Genomic DNA, 16,564 nt, shown 5'->3' on the forward strand with positions numbered 1-16,564 from the left:
CTGTACAGAGGCCAGGTATATACTGTAAGTTGGTAATGTACTGTACATATTGCCCGTAATAGTAATACGGAAACTATAGTGGGAAAGTAATATGTACATACTGTACGGTTTACAGAATATGACTTTGTGCTGTAGTGTAAATCCACGTTGTTGCTAAGAACTGTACAACTGCGAATCTGCGACTTATTTATTTATTACTTTAGATTTTGCCGCTGCAAAGGCAGTTGATGGTTCCCTACTCACCTGAAAACCGGATCTTCAAAATCATGAGAGACTTAGTCTTTATAACTGGTAATGCTAAGAAATTAGAGGAGGTAAATAAATAATTACTGTTATGCTTGATTAACGTACTCGTATAATAAGACAGCTCTGCGTTCGCATCCAGTACTACTTGATGCTGCATGGTTTTAGTGATGTTTGCAGAGAATAGCATTTTGCTTCATTGCATCTCGAAATAGCATGCTGTGGATAGGACATGATAGTTTACTCAAATGTTGTGTAGGCAAATTTTGACACCTTTAATTTCACCATAGCAAATATGATGATATCTGTATTTCGATCTCGAAATTACTGCATAAAAGTAAAAGTAGTTAAAGGGATTCTTTTGTGGCATATATTTCATAAAGACTTAGCAGATAATTGTTATTAATGATTAGCTGAACAAATCTTGAATACGCGTATATCGATGCCTAGCTGATCGTTGATATTGCATTGTCCTGAAGGTTGTAGCGATACTCGGGAACAGCGTTGGATGGAATTTTACTGCTAGAAAAATTGATTGTAAGCTGAATGATTATATATCAATATATAAGTAATAGTACTTCTACTCGTAAGTAGGCCGCTGGATGAGAGTTGGAAAGCGGACGTGCAAACTGTTACATGAAGAAGCAACTATTAGTCAATTGTCGTTATAATTTTAAAACACTTTTAAAGCCTTTTAATATTAGAGACTGTATTGTCAGAGTTGGCAGTTTGGCCTACTACTTGTATGATTATTTAATTCATGTTTCATAGAGTAAGATTTAGTAACCCAGTCCCATTTACCGTAGAACTTAAAATACGACTATACGAAATTCGAGCAATTACGTATTAACAATATTTATTTCGAATTTATGTCATCTTTCTTACCCTACTTTTACGATATGATTTACGACATTAGTGCCTGAATTCCAAGGCGAAAGCGATGAAATATCAAGAGAGAAATGCAAAGCAGCTGCTCAAATAGTAAGTGATACATGCAGTACATTTTTAAACTTGAATATGTAAACATTCGGAGCTCACTAAGCGCTTTGTATCTCGTCCAATAAAAACATAGTCTCAAACTATATAATCTCTGTCTGTCTTACTGTTATAGTTTTGGAAATTGTCGTTGTTACTAAACTGCAATTCAACTGCAGCTAACCTATCTGTTTTCATTTTTCCTACATTGAGGTCAAAGGGCCAGTCATTGTTGAAGATACTTGTCTGTGTTTTAATGCATTAAAAGGTTTACCAGGACCTTACGTGTAAGTTAATGTTTACAACCACTTTATAAAATCCTGTAAAAATTTACATTCAAATCAATTGACAATTCATTTACAGCAAGTGGTTTCTACAGAAAATAGGACCAGAAGGTATGATATCATTACAGAACATATTATATTGTAAAACCCTTAAAACTGCATCAATCGTCTATCAATGATCAGGAAAGCAATTGCTATGGATCCTAGCCATTAAACGTTGTTCCTAATTAAAAACTAATTTTAGGTGTTCATGTATCCTATTAAAAGGAATAATCGAATTATTCTGTACTGTAATAGGATTACACCGGTTATTGGCCGATTGGGAAGATAAATCAGCTTATGCATTGTGCACGTTTGCTTACTCAAATGGTGATCCATCGCGAGACGTAATATTATTTCGCGGTCGAACCGATGTACGTTGTTCAAATTGCTGTTTCAATAGACGATAGTATCAGGTCAAAATTGATGAAGGTAATTTATAATTATTTACCTAAAATTAGGGTACAATAGTAAGCCCTAGAGGATCTCGTGACTTTGGCTGGGATCCGATATTTCAGCCTACTGATTATAATCAGACGTGAGTAGTATATGGATGCAAACTTATGCCTGTTTCGATATACTTTACTTTGTTTCTAGAATCTGAATTTAATGGGTGATAATTGATATACTGCAATAGCTTATAGCCAGCAATAGACTGGTCCATCATATTTTCATATCTTACTATGTTTTATACGCTGCACTAATAACAATACTAGCTGAAGTTAACTATAATCAATTAAACTCTATTGAAATTGTCTCTCTTGCCCTCCATGCTAGGTATGCTGAGCTGCCTAAAGATGTAAAAAATAAAATATCTCATCGAAGCAAAGCAATCATGGCCATGGCGGAGTATTTTAAAAATACGACCAGAGAATAACTTATTTCCATGTTGTAATGAACAAAATTAAATAAAATTGGTATACTGTAATCATAATTGACCCACCAATTTAATGTTTTTCCTTAAAATGTCACCCCTGCCAGCTTATTAAAATATAGGACCGTGGATAGTAGGCTATCTAGATGTCTTAGTGGACAGGTTACAATACCAAACATGTTTTACTTAACAAATGTTATTTGGTGATCTCACTTCTCACCTGTATTTACTTATACCACCTGACTTTTGGGTTCTGCGAATTGTCAAGGAATTGCTTGTAGTAGGCCGCTGCTGTGAAATAATTAAATTATTTGCAGTTATAAACACCGAATCATTCATTGGTAGTAATTGTGCTCCTAACTGTGTAAGCCGAATCTAATACTTGTGTCAAATCTTATCCAATGCAGCAGACTCTCATTCTTTAATTACTCTACTTAGAGTTGTAGCTTTATCTCGTTACAAACTGGAACTAACTAGATTACGGTATTTGAAATAGCTAGACATCTTTCATGTAATGTTTTTGTAAATGATTAACCACGAAAGAAGAAATGTTTGGAGGTACAAATATTATCTTAAATTATATCAAGTACGGTGCAATCCTGGAATGTCAAATTAATACAATTTTAAGCTACGTAGAAAATATAAAGCACTACTGTAGGTGTTAGCTATTTGCATGAATTACTGCAATGAGGAGAATTGATATTGTTCATTTCATTTTAGGATCAAACTGCTATAAATATCTTGATTAATTTATAAGTCATTAAAGCGTTCAAAATCAAGATAATGGAATAAGTTAATCGAATGCTGGGTAACCTATTCTTAATAGCTAATAATATGTATCCGTCTCATGTTGTACTGTAGCAGGATACAAAATTTCGTTACCTTAAGGCTATTGTTGAAGTTAGACTTCTTGCTGTTAGAGAGGCAGAAAAATAAAATGAGACCACCCAAATCATGCTATGCTACTCGCCTAGGCTAACTTGTAGAAAGCCGATATTAGTCAAATATCGCACAAGCTAATGCTGTATTCTCGATTGGTTCAACGAATCAGAGTGGAAGTGAAGAAGATAGCGTTAGAAATTTTATACTACTAAAGGTAGCAACAATCTTTTAGCATATCTCGGTGTTGTTTTACAAGTACGCAATAGCATTCACAGCTACTGTATCGAGGCTATACGGCCTGAATAATTCCGTTAATGGCATGAAAAAACATCGTTTTATTGGATCGTTATCATTCAATTCCTAAACGTAACTCTTGGATAATTATATGTATTAATTTTCAATCAATTTATAACCTATAATTTTATTTTTGAATCTGGGTCCATTACTATGTAATTCCATTAAATAAGGTAAGATTGTTTTTTCTTAGAATCAAGTTCACTTTTCCGCTTTTAATTAATCTCAAAACAACTTTGTTCTCAGCGAATGTTGCCTGAGCATAAATAATTATATCCGTACTTACAGAAAGGCCCCTAATTCATTTCCTTCAGAACATTTTTCATCAATAATTTACACGTATAAACGAATTTCATGAAATTACCCTTAACATGTTACTCCATAATCTGTCAGATACTGTAATATTACAAAGAATGGCATGACCCAGACGGAAGCAATACAAAATTTTAAATAATTCCTGGATATCGACTAATAAAGTCTACATGAAATGTCTTCGAAGTAATTATGGACATAACTTGACAGTAATAAACTCTGTACTCTACTTCATGGACTTTTAGACATAGAAGTTCAAGCTTTTACTAAAAGAGAAGAGTAAAAAAGCACAGCATGATAGGTACTAATATAGCATAAGATTACAATGCACCGATCTGAACACAATCCGAAATAACTAGCATGTACGAGTAATTAACGGATAGTATTTTGTGCACTAAAAATCTTTAAAGTGAAAGAAATTTTATGAGTGATAGATAGAACACTTGGAACACTCTGACCAGAGTGTTAGGGCACAATTATGGGCTGTTTTTTTGCCAATTTATGTGTATGATGTCTGCATAAATGTTCAATTAACTGGTCACATCTAGGACGATTAACATGCACCATGTAAAAGTATGCGATTGGTCCAAGCAGGAATTATTATCGTACTCTTACTATGGCAATAACTCTTTAAAACGCAAACTAGCAAAGTTATACTAGTATCTCAGGAATATATTCGACGTAGCTTGCTAGAACTGCGAACCCTAGTACTAGCATCGTTAATAAGCACAAATGAGGTTATAAGCTTTTATTCCTTCGATATTGCTTCAAATATAAGCCCAATATATCTTACTGTAAACTTAATATTTTATTTAGTGAGAAAGGGTTCATTCTTGAGCACTTGGCCTAAATTTACAGTAGGAAAATCGTTGTTCACATCATTAATGGAAATAGCAAGGCAAGAGTTATAACTGCCAGTAACTGAAAAGACAATAATGCGTTGTTCTCTTTTCACAAGTTAGAAATCATTTCTCCTCGGGATACGATAGCAGATATTACAGATACGAATAAATGAAGAACTGGTTCTTAGTAGTGGTATATAATATAGAAAATTTTATGTTACGGATCTAAATTGGTGAAATCTAAGTAGAGCAGTAGCTATGATGATTTATAACCATAATGAGGAGTTACTAATTCTGCAAAAGCTAATAATTCTCGAGTAATACAAAGTAGAAATAATCTTAAATTTTGATGCGCCATTCTCAACAAAGTATGAATAATTGATTAACGATTACCTTTGTAAATTAGCGTAAAGCGATTGCCTTAAATTCAGATTACTATTAGAAAAGCCCAAAAAAATCAATTAATGAAGCCATTGAGCAATAGCATTTACGAAAAGATAGTTGCAATCAGGGACTAATAAGTCTACAGCAAAGTTTAAAGGGCTTACAAGATTATTTAAACAGTTAACAGCGGCAGCCTACAATTCAGCTCGCTCCTAACTGTGCCTTGATATTAGTCTACATATGATAGTAAGTTTAGAACTGTTTCTAGAATAGATTAACAATTATAACCATAGCTATTCGGAGGATGAATCATTTGGAGGCTGTAAAATTTAATCAACGATATCCAAAAGGAATCACATGATTTAATTAGCAGAATAAGAGCAAAATAAAATATATGCATGTTGTTCTTTTATTAATGTAATATTTATAATGTTGCAAGACAAATGAAAATTTAAATATCTTGATAGTCTATCTGGATATTAGAATAATTTTTTTACGAATACGTATGTATGTACGCACTGCATCTATAAAGAAGTGATGATGACTGATCAGTCCTTGAAAGCTTATATAATTTAATTTGCCATGTTTAAAAGAATCCTACAATTCACCTAATAACCTAAGATGAGATCAAAATATTTACGGCATAGGTACCTGCTTAATATCATTATATAAATAATTAGTGCAATGCAAAATCGCAATTTTCGTTAGCAACTGTCAGCATTAACTGTAATCATTATTGACACCATGAAGAATAATCTGCTATAGACTTTTATCAAGCTTTTATCCTCAAAGTATCAAGTGTTTCATAATTTCGATATAAATAGTACCACTTAAGCAAATCTTTTGATGATATTGGATAGAAATTTTGCAAGAAACTTAAAAATTCCTAAACAAATTTTCAAGGCAAATAGCTCATGATTTAATCATGGAACTTTCAATTTTAAACATCACATCAGATGGTACACTGCCGCACCTCTTATAAATAAATCGATTTTTTCTCATTTATATTAATAAAATAATAGCGTAAGTTTTGACGTAATCTGTGACTCGGTTTGAAGAATCTATTAAGAGTCTCTTTCAGGCCATAATCTATTATTAATAATTTAATGGATGGTCTGACAGAAAAGAATAATCTATGACTAGCAAGATGATTGCGCAGTTAACTTGTTATTTCTCATTAACAATAAAAAAAATTTTAAAACTCAATTTTTCTATTCAACATTTTAAATACTTCATCCATTACTCATTCTGTAATTATGTATTGGTAATTATCTATGATGTCTGGACAGTTTGAAATGAAACTAATTACGTTATATTTTCTCATTTCGTCATAATTGAATAGAGTGGATTGCATTTGAGTCCACTGATTATCTCAAGAAATTATTCAACACAATTAATCCACTAATATTAGCTTTAATACATATATTGTGCTTGAATACAGCAAGCATTATGACTTAAAAGGTATTATTTATTATATATCTACCATTAATCGTTCAGCAATTTACATTTATATATAAATTCTAAGACTATTTCATAACGGACAACTTTAATACTGTAATTCTATCATAATCGGAAAGTGATTATACCCATTACTTGGATTTGATGACCGTGATATAGATTTTAGCATGGATTTAGTCCTTCTTTTATTCTTAGGCTATAATACTGTTAATGGCATATAGAGAATTGTAATTCATAATAGATGATTTACCTCTACCTAACCTTTGCATTGTATAATTAATGAATTACGCTAGGAAATTGGCTATAGCATACACATATACTGTAGTATGCAAAGAATCATGATTAATAAATGAACTAACCTTTGCACTTTGCATATTTAATGAACGACGCATAGGACACTGGTTATAGCATATAGCATAAACGTATAGAGACCTATAATTACTAGATGATCTAACTTTTGCATCGCCCATTTAAATTAATGAATCGCGGTAGAATTTTGGTTACAGTAGGGATTGAGAATGGATTAAGCCATCTCTACGTTCCTAGACTATGATTTAGTTCAAGGCTATAATGCTGTTAATAGCAAATAGAGAACTAGAAAAGACGAATTTACCTTTCGTTGCATATTTAATGAATTACGCTTAGAATATTGGTTATAACTGGAATTGAGAAATAAATTAACTCACCTTCATATTCCTAAGCCATCATTTAGTTAGCATGTCGTAATTTTAAATGAATGGCGTTTCTCTTCCATTAAAGCATTCATTAGCTTCAATGAGCTAACTATGACGTAGATTTAAGAATAGAATTAATCCATCATCCCCTTCCAGACCACAATAGTACTTATATCGTTTCATCATTTTTAATGGATGGTGTAACTCTGGCATTGAATAATAATTGATCGTGTTTAATATTATAGTAAAGACATGGATTAATTCTTGATTCCTTTTTTAGGCTACAAAGTTGTTGATGTTATATCATAACTTTTATTCGATGGCGTAACCTTGCATTGAATAATTGATCATGTTTACTAGCAGAGTTTGCTTAATTATTCTTTGCAGAAAGTAAACTCTAATCGAGACAATAGCGATGATTGCTATATTCTATATATATATATCTTATTCCTATTCCTGATAGCCTTTGTTATGCAAACTATGTGAAACTTTTGTTGCTATTCCATTAACTCGACAGGCATGTAGCAATCTCTTTATATTGGCGTATTAACGTCTTTAATTACTAGTCTAGAAATTAATTGAAGGTGGTAAAACGTTAATATTGATAATTTTAATTACTTCTTTTTGCAGCAATCTGGAGAACGTGCATGATTGAATTAAAACATGGCTAGCTCGTGGATGTCGCTAACAAGATGGTTAAGCATCGCTGTGGTATTGGTTTTACCGATTTCGGGTAGGTGGACAATCCTATTAGAAGTTAAATTTTATTGGTATACTCTATTTTGCACTCTATTTGTTAGGCATTTTTTACTAACTTTTAAATCCCGTTTATCATTTATTTTTAAGATAGTTTTTAATAACAAAAAACTTGTTGAATATATAAAATTTTATTTTAAGTCTAAAATATTTTAATTTATCTAGATTAAAAATTCTAATTTCGTCAATTTTCTTTTTACCATCCAATCGTTAACGATGAAAATATCTAATTTTACTAAAGTAATTTATTAGTTTATCATTTCCCTTGCAAATATGCGTATCTAATATTAATACACTCCTTAAAGATTTGGCGATAAAATATAACCAAAATTTTATGTTGTAAGGTTTACCAATAATAATGAAAAATATTGAGACTATTCCTCCCTATATATTAAATCTTTTAAAAGTTTTTGCTTCGTTCGCTTTCTCAATAAACATGAATTCTCGCATGTGACTTCTTTGCCTTTATAGACATTACTCCAATGTTACCTGACGGTTTATCTTAATAAGATATTTAAAAATTTATTTAAGTCAATGACAACTTTAAAGAGTAGGATAGATCGCAACAACGATTAAAATTTCTTTCTCATTTAGTAAAGATTGAGAAGTCTTTTAAGTTAAGGAATGCGTAAACGTATTCAAATCGATTCAAGTTAGTTTGTATTTTACAGTAGTTCGGTAAATAATTTTTGCTGCCGGTACATTAAGTCACAAATTCATTCATTTACCGAAGGATACATCAATAATGGTGATAAAATTGTTTAAATTCTAAGCTAATCGAAAAATCTAAGCAAGATTTTTTTCCGTTCATGAACCGCTTTAAAAGAATTATTAGAATCGATAATTATTTATTCATTTGTCATATTTCTATTCCATGAATACTACCGATATTATTACAAACTTAAGTTTTAATGACTTGTTTATTCATCAACTATTTTGAAATCTAATGATATAATCAAGCTAGAAATGTCCCCACGGTCGTAAATTAATGTGATGGATCTGATTATCTCCTTGAAAGGCACTACCTTAAAAGGTTTCAACTTTATATATAGCAGGTAAAGATGCCTTCACGACTAGTGCAGTCATTTTTAAGGATCTAGAGTTCAAAAATTAATTAATCAACGAAAGATCTAGTTGCATAATTTACTTAGATCTGTCAATGGCTGAACTGAAAGTATGAAATAACTAAAAATTTAAATGCGGGCTAGTATATCGCTATTCGCAGTACGTCGTATATTATGGGAAATAAAAATTAAGGTAGCAACTAGACAGATGAAGGTATTAAATACTGCGAGTTGCTATAAGAAAATTGATCTTGCCTAAATCTTATAACAGGATTATAAAGGAGTAGTACTGATCGTTATCACCTACAAGAATGAAATTTATGGTATAGCGACGAGAATAGGATTGTGTAATACACCTATAAGATCAGAGTATAGTATGATTATTATGAAGCCTGTTTCGTCAATTTATTTCACACAATCTGACATGTTCAATAGCGAACTGTGCAGGCATGATGAATTCATTATTAAATATAAGCAGTTAAAACTGAATTACTAAAGCTCATATCCCTCCTTATCATATAAATAACTTCCAAACTTTAGTGATCACTATTTACGGCATGGTAGCATAAGTTAACCTCAAGAAATTTGTTGTTTAGCTATTTAAAATCACTTTAATTCTTATGGGATGTCCTTGGAGAATTGTATACTTCGTATTCTTCAAACGATCGAGCTGATAGATCTAAGTGTGTCTATTTTTAGTGCTGCTTTATTCTTGCTAGATCTTCCCTTAGATGTTTTTAATGTTTATTCTTCAAGTGATTAGCTTGATAGATATATTTATTGTGCAACATTAATGGTGATATTGTTTATTAAATGGTAGATTGAGAATTTGTCCTAGTCGATATCAACGTAATAGCAATTAGAGTATTTCAAAGTCTGTCAATAAATAATACCAAAGTACCGTAGCCCCTCTTATTCTTGATCGCTACTTTTAATCCCATTCTTCTCATCAAACAGATAGGTTGAAATTTATGTAATTTGCATTGAGGTTTTTTTCTAGAATGTAAATATAACACGTAAATAAAAATGTCAACGATGATATTGAATATGCAGGACTTGAATCAATTTCAGTCACACATTTCAGACATGATTAATAAATAATTAATGATCTCTTCCTGTAATGTTACTGGCGATGTAAACCAAGAAATTTTCATGGCTGTTCATTAGTACGATAAGGGTTAAACATCAGAATAACAATTGAGGGTTAGACTGGATCACAAGAATTTGATTTGTCAACTTTTCCACTGCAAAATTAAGGACCTGCCAACACATCCATTAGTGATATTAGGCTATGATTGATATATTTATTTTCGTCACCGTTTCTTTAATGCACGCTTGGTTGACTTACTAAATGCATTTAAATGTATCTTGATGATGAAGATGATATTGCTCAACTACCGTACATGTTGTTATGGAAATCGTAGAGTAACAGAGCGACTTATGTAAACATTGAATAGGTAGTCTATTGAATTATACAACGATAACAATTTTTCTGTTCGCAAATAGAAGAAAATTAATCACCAGACTTGATGAAATTGATAATTGATAGACTTTTACGATATTCGATCTTAATTAGGTTTTCCGATTGATCATCATACTAGATGAAATTGATAATTCATAGATTTTAAGATCTTTGACCTTAAACAGACTTTCTAATTGGTCATCATGCTTGATGAAATTGATAATAATTTATGGACTTTACCTTCTTTAATCTTAAATAGGTTTTCCGAGCCAAGATTTACAGCAACTTGGCCTTACACTTGATCAACAAAGTGCACGTGAGTAATTTTATTAAGTCATATTTCAGAATACTAATTAAGGATAGCTAAAAGAGATATATAATCGGTGATCAATCAATATAGTGCGATATAAATAGTCTTGCTGGATTACATAGAAAGTGAATTCGAGAATTAGCGTATTGGTTATATAATAAGCAGTGCTATTGAAGGTTAGTCAAGACCACATAGTAGAAATGACATATTATAATATAGCAGGGAAATGCGGAAATAGCATCAATAATATTCCTTTTTATTGTAAATACAAAGGTTACAATTGATAATGAATCGGGGCAGTATAGTAGAAAGACCCTATTTGGTAGTATAATAAAGCGGAAATGGCTTCAATAGTATTATGAATACAAAAGTAGCAAAATACTTCCTATATAATTGACAATGAAACAAAGTAGCGTACTAGAAATATCCTGTTTAATAATATGGAACAAGAAGGATCAGTAAAAGCTAGTTCTAGGATTAAACCATAGTTGAAATACACTCTTGGGGAAACCCTGTTCTAGAGAAGATGATATCAATAATGCTATTAATAATTACGCTAGTGATACAAGTAAATATTAGTGTAACTATAATTTTAAGAAATCTTAAAGGTAGTTGATACTTTAAAAAATGATTTAGTATTAACTGTAAAATTATAATTACGACGAATATTTAATAATCGATCGACCAAGATCAATAGTGATAATAATATAGATCGTGAATTAAATCGCTTAGATCTTCAATTATACAATTATTGCATTAATTTTCAATTTAGTTAGCGACGCAGTGCAGTTAAATTGTGGATTTGAAAGCGATTTTTGCCAGTGGAAAAACATGATCATCGACGATTTCGATTGGAGTCGTAGGCAAGCGATGAGTTGTACCCCTGATACAGGACCTATATTTGATCATACTTTCACCAATGTCTCAGGTAAAATATCAATTTACAACCATTAATTACGACAACTAATGTCCAATAGTTGATCTATTCTCGCTTTGAACTTCTAGGCACTTTCGCTTTAGCTAATGTAGCATCTTATGCTGCTAATAATCGGGCAATCTTATTTAGCCCTCTCATAACTAGCGCTCAAACCAGATGTTTAAGGTTTTGGTATAATATGTACGGACAAGATGTTAATGAGCTCTTTGTAGTTATCTCCAATGCTGGCAAAGTATGGAATAAAGTAGGTAATCAAGGACGACAATGGAATTTGGCCGAAATTGACATTAGTAGTAGCTACCTAAACTACACGGTAATGAGAATGAAAGTAGAAATTTTTGCTTACTATTAAAACATCTTACCGAATTGCAACTTCTAATAGCCGTAGATAAATGAACCTAGTATTAAATATTACGAGATAGTGTACGTTTTAAATTATGACATAAGTGTTGAACTTGGATCATTTCTGGGCAACTAATCAATTTATTTTACATCATTTAGATCTATATTGGTGCAGTGAGGGGAAATGGAGTACAAGGAGATATTGCCCTAGATGATGTAACAGTTACTAACCAATTATGTAAGATATTGATATTGTCATCACTTTAATTAATTAAGCTCACTAATAACTAAATACTAGCATAGATAAATTCCAAACCATCTTTATAAAGGCAATAATCCATGCGATGCCAGTCCTTGTCTTAATGGTGGAACTTGCGTACCGGTTAATGCTCAAAACTATACCTGCACATGTACTAATGATTACTCAGGCCAAAACTGTCAAACCTTTGTCAGTAAGTTAAAACAATAATCATCAAATAGCTGTAGCCCATTATATTATACTTCTATTATTTGCATGTAGCTGAAATTATTTAAGTTGTATACGGATATGGCTGTTTATACATATCTTTAAAGGTCACATAATTTAACTTGATAAAAGATATTTATTGATGCCAAGTACTGTACATCGTATGCGACAAAAGGCATTATATTAATTTATATAATGATTTGTAACAGATTTTATAAAATTACGCTTTAAGCTTTAACTTGTTTCAATTTATGTTGTACTTATATCTGAAATTTATCTAGATTATACGGTATGTGATTGGGTACTGTATTATTTAATATGATAGTTGTATAATCTAACTTTAAAGATAAATTATAAACAGTTATAATAGACGTTGGATCAAGTCAGATTAAATTAAATCATGGATATACTAATTTTATTCATCATCATTCTAAGTTTCGTTGATATCTTTTATCTAAAAGATGTCCAGGTTCGATTAGTTAACGGCAATAGTACGTCTGGGCGAGTAGAAGTTTACTATGGCGGCGAATGGGGTACAGTCTGCGATGATATCTGGGATATCAATGATGCTACAGTAATTTGTCGTCAATTAGGCTATCCAGGGGCGGTTGCAGCTATCAGAAATGGAGGATTCGGTGCAGGTACAGGTACTATTCTCTTGGATGATGTCGCTTGCAACGGCAACGAAAATAAAATTGAAGACTGCTCTCATTCTGGATGGGGTCAAACCAATTGCAATCATAATGAAGATGCAGGAGTTGTATGCCAAGGTTTGATAATTCATGAACTAATAAATCTCTATCAATATATTTTGTCGACATCAGACTATTCAGTCCATTGATATTTGTTCTTTTTAACTGCAGATATTTAAATTTACATCGTTAAGTATTTGTTCCTTTTATTATGGGATAGTTTTTACTTGATTAGTGCTGCACTGTAAATAGTAAAATGGACTAGGATATTATTCTTACTGCTATTCTAATTGCTAGTAACTTCTATACTGTATAAGTCTTTCGTTAATAGCATTGGATAGATTCGTCTATAAATACTGTACCAAGGTATTTAGAGCTCATCGACAATAATGAATCATCGCGTTCTCATCATTTTTAGCCAAGGTTCGCTTAGTTAACGGTGGAGCGGATTATGGAAGAGTTGAAGTGTATCATGATGGAAGTTGGGGAACTATCTGCGACGATAGTTGGACTAATACTGATGCTAGTATCGTTTGTAAGCAACTTGGATTTACTGGAGTCTCAGAAGCTGTTTGTTGTGGTACTTATGGCGCTGGCACTGGCACGATTTGGATGGATAATGTTTATTGCGTTGGCACTGAGAATTCTATACTAGAATGTTCTCATAACGGCTGGGGTGTTAATAACTGTCAACATACTGAAGATGCTGGGGTTCGTTGCCAAGGTAAGCAATTGCTGGACTACAATAAATAATCGATTGAAATGCTTAAAGAAAAATACTGAACCAAATACGCTACCGCATCTTAGTATTAACTCTACTGATATTCGATTTTGATCTCATCGCACATTATATAGTATGTAAGAAATTGTATTTGGGCAGCACTCTATGTCTCTAAACTTAACTTTTGGCACTCTAATAATTACAGAAAGAAAGATTTGCTACTTTTTTACTACGATGCCTCACTCATTTAGTCATGCAACACCAAAAAATTTTAGATACTATAACACATAAAATTAAGCACTCTCAGTATGACTCTAAATGCTAACAATCGCCTATCGTTAAAGGAATAGTAACACCACTAGTCTCTCTTAGACAAAATTAAACTAAAATTTCATAAAAAATTTAGTCAATTTATGGAACATCCACAAAAACATTAGTTATCAATGTGCAGATAATATTTTAAAAGTATGCACGTCCTTATCTATTAAAAACATGTCAAGTATCGTAGTAAAATTAATATTAAATGTACTTTGTAACACTGTCATCATTATAAGGGTAGCATTAGATTATTCACCGAATTATTGTGAATGATATACGAGATCTAAAATCAGTGCTTTCTTACATTTAAAAATATAGTTTCTAGCCGTAAACGTAAATTAGACCATGATATTAAAAAGCTGGCCAGTGAATTACGTGCTGGTAGAAATAGAAATCATGAGGATATGAACTTTTTAAGGATGATGAGAATGGAATATGAACAACACCGACGAGATAATAAGAACGACGACGATGACGATAGTCCGTAATATGAAAGGAAGGCTCAAGACCAAACCGTTAGCATTGAAGGAAAAATTATTTAGTACCTACGTAAAATGTATAATTAGAAATAATTAGTTTATTATTGTTATAGTTTATTTGAGAGAAATGTGTATAGTGAATTTAGCTAGTACGATATAATGCAATCAATACTATTAAGATTGAATTTTAACTTAGGAAGCTGCTTCATTTTATCCATTTTGCACTAGAATTCAAAGCAAAATATTCATGTTTAATACATTAGTTTAAAGTACTATTTAAATTATATGATATGCTTATATTACAACTAAACTAGAAAGACCGTACATATACATGTAGCTGTAATTTAGTAAAATGTTATCCAAAATTAACTATAGAATTTAGAAGAACGAATAAATATTAACTATGACCAGCAACTTCATGCATGGTATACCGTATTTCTATCGCTGTTAACAGACTCTAGAATTTAGACTACAAAATTCTTGTTGAAATACATACTTGAGTAACAGAATAAATAAGATTCGTCACAAACATCAATAATCGCTGTAGTTCACAGCAAATTCGCAACAATAGTATCTGTACTAGTAGAATTTTTCTGGAACAGCATGCTGGTTCAATTAACTAGTAATAATGAGAAGCATAAATTAAGGACAGTGTATTAAAATCTCAATGTTTACCCTGAAAAAATTTCACATCTAATTAATCCCGATTAACTATGATAATCCAATTTGTGGCCAAAATATGGCATTCTATTTTAATAATAAAATCTGGGCCTTGACTATCGGGGATATTAACATGAGAGGTTAATGTGCTATTCGCAAGTCTAGTATTTCTCTGGCTGTCTACTTTTACTTCAGTTATAGTAAAAGTTCTGGATCGATTGTAAATATAGGAATATGATTGTTACAACTTCCAAATTTTGTAACAAGTACTAGATCTGCACTCAGCAAGGAGACCCAGTAATTAAGTTGAAGAACTAACTTTATTGTTAAAATGAAGAGTTTATATACTTTCTTTATTGTGACCTTTGATCTACTAACGTAGATCACAAGATCATCACTAACAGAAAGGTTTCCCTAGTTTAGACATTACAAATAGACTATCATGCCAAGTATGGCAACATGAGAATACATATATAGATAACCTTAATATAGTACCATAACTACATCTATATACGCCTGACGTGATAACATCGTGATATTTAACCATATATAGAAAGAAGGTAACATACTAATTATGTAACTATACAGAACGTGACAATGATATGCATTATTAATAAGAAATTGACCCTCAAAGTCTGGAACTGCGTACTGATATCTCTATTTACACAGTAGCGTGATAAAATTTTTGCAACAAATCCCTCATAATATATCACATGCATTAAATACAAGTATGAAAGGAATGAGATGCCAAAAAGATATATGGCAATTTTTTATGATTTAAATGATTAAGAATAAGATAATATGCATGTTAGACGTAAAGATTTATTCATTTTTTGTATTCAGTGTCTATTAGTACGTCCGCTTTAGTAAAATTTTCAGAATCAACTTACTCATTTTTAGCGATTTCTATTTGTGAATTCTAGAAAAGAATTCGTTAATTTATTTGTACCTTTCGTCTTACAATATTATTTCGCTTTATAACGAAAGAAACATTTTAAGATCTATCAATATGCTATGAATAGTAATCGATTATAGCTGCGGCGATGTAAATCCAGTGCTAGCTTAAGTTCGTATTAGATCCTACATAGAGTTTAAA

At 31.6% G+C, this 16,564-nt stretch overlaps 2 protein-coding genes across 2 annotated transcripts; both read left to right on the forward strand.

Moving 5' to 3' along the window:
- Window positions 1-266: 266 nt before the first annotated feature.
- On the forward strand, window positions 267-2,418 carry TRIADDRAFT_21568 (uncharacterized protein; the record flags this gene model as incomplete). The annotated part of the gene is made up of 8 exons (XM_002109293.1): window positions 267-314; window positions 723-780; window positions 1,160-1,224; window positions 1,432-1,505; window positions 1,582-1,613; window positions 1,800-1,915; window positions 2,003-2,079; window positions 2,319-2,418. The coding sequence occupies 8 exons, from the start codon at window positions 267-269 to the stop codon at window positions 2,416-2,418; spliced, it is 570 nt and encodes a 189-aa protein (XP_002109329.1).
- A 5,506-nt stretch (window positions 2,419-7,924) lies between these two features.
- On the forward strand, window positions 7,925-14,817 carry TRIADDRAFT_53241 (uncharacterized protein; the record flags this gene model as incomplete). The annotated part of the gene is made up of 9 exons (XM_002109294.1): window positions 7,925-7,994; window positions 10,803-10,859; window positions 11,626-11,781; window positions 11,859-12,103; window positions 12,292-12,370; window positions 12,462-12,584; window positions 13,060-13,368; window positions 13,709-14,014; window positions 14,648-14,817. 9 exons carry the CDS (start codon window positions 7,925-7,927, stop codon window positions 14,815-14,817), a joined length of 1,515 nt encoding a protein of 504 aa, XP_002109330.1.
- Between the last annotated feature and the right edge of the window lie 1,747 nt (window positions 14,818-16,564).

The sequence above is a fragment of the Trichoplax adhaerens genome, genomic scaffold (assembly GCF_000150275.1).
Source record: "Trichoplax adhaerens TRIADscaffold_2 genomic scaffold, whole genome shotgun sequence".
In the NCBI taxonomy this organism is placed as follows: domain Eukaryota; kingdom Metazoa; phylum Placozoa; class Uniplacotomia; order Trichoplacea; family Trichoplacidae; genus Trichoplax; species Trichoplax adhaerens.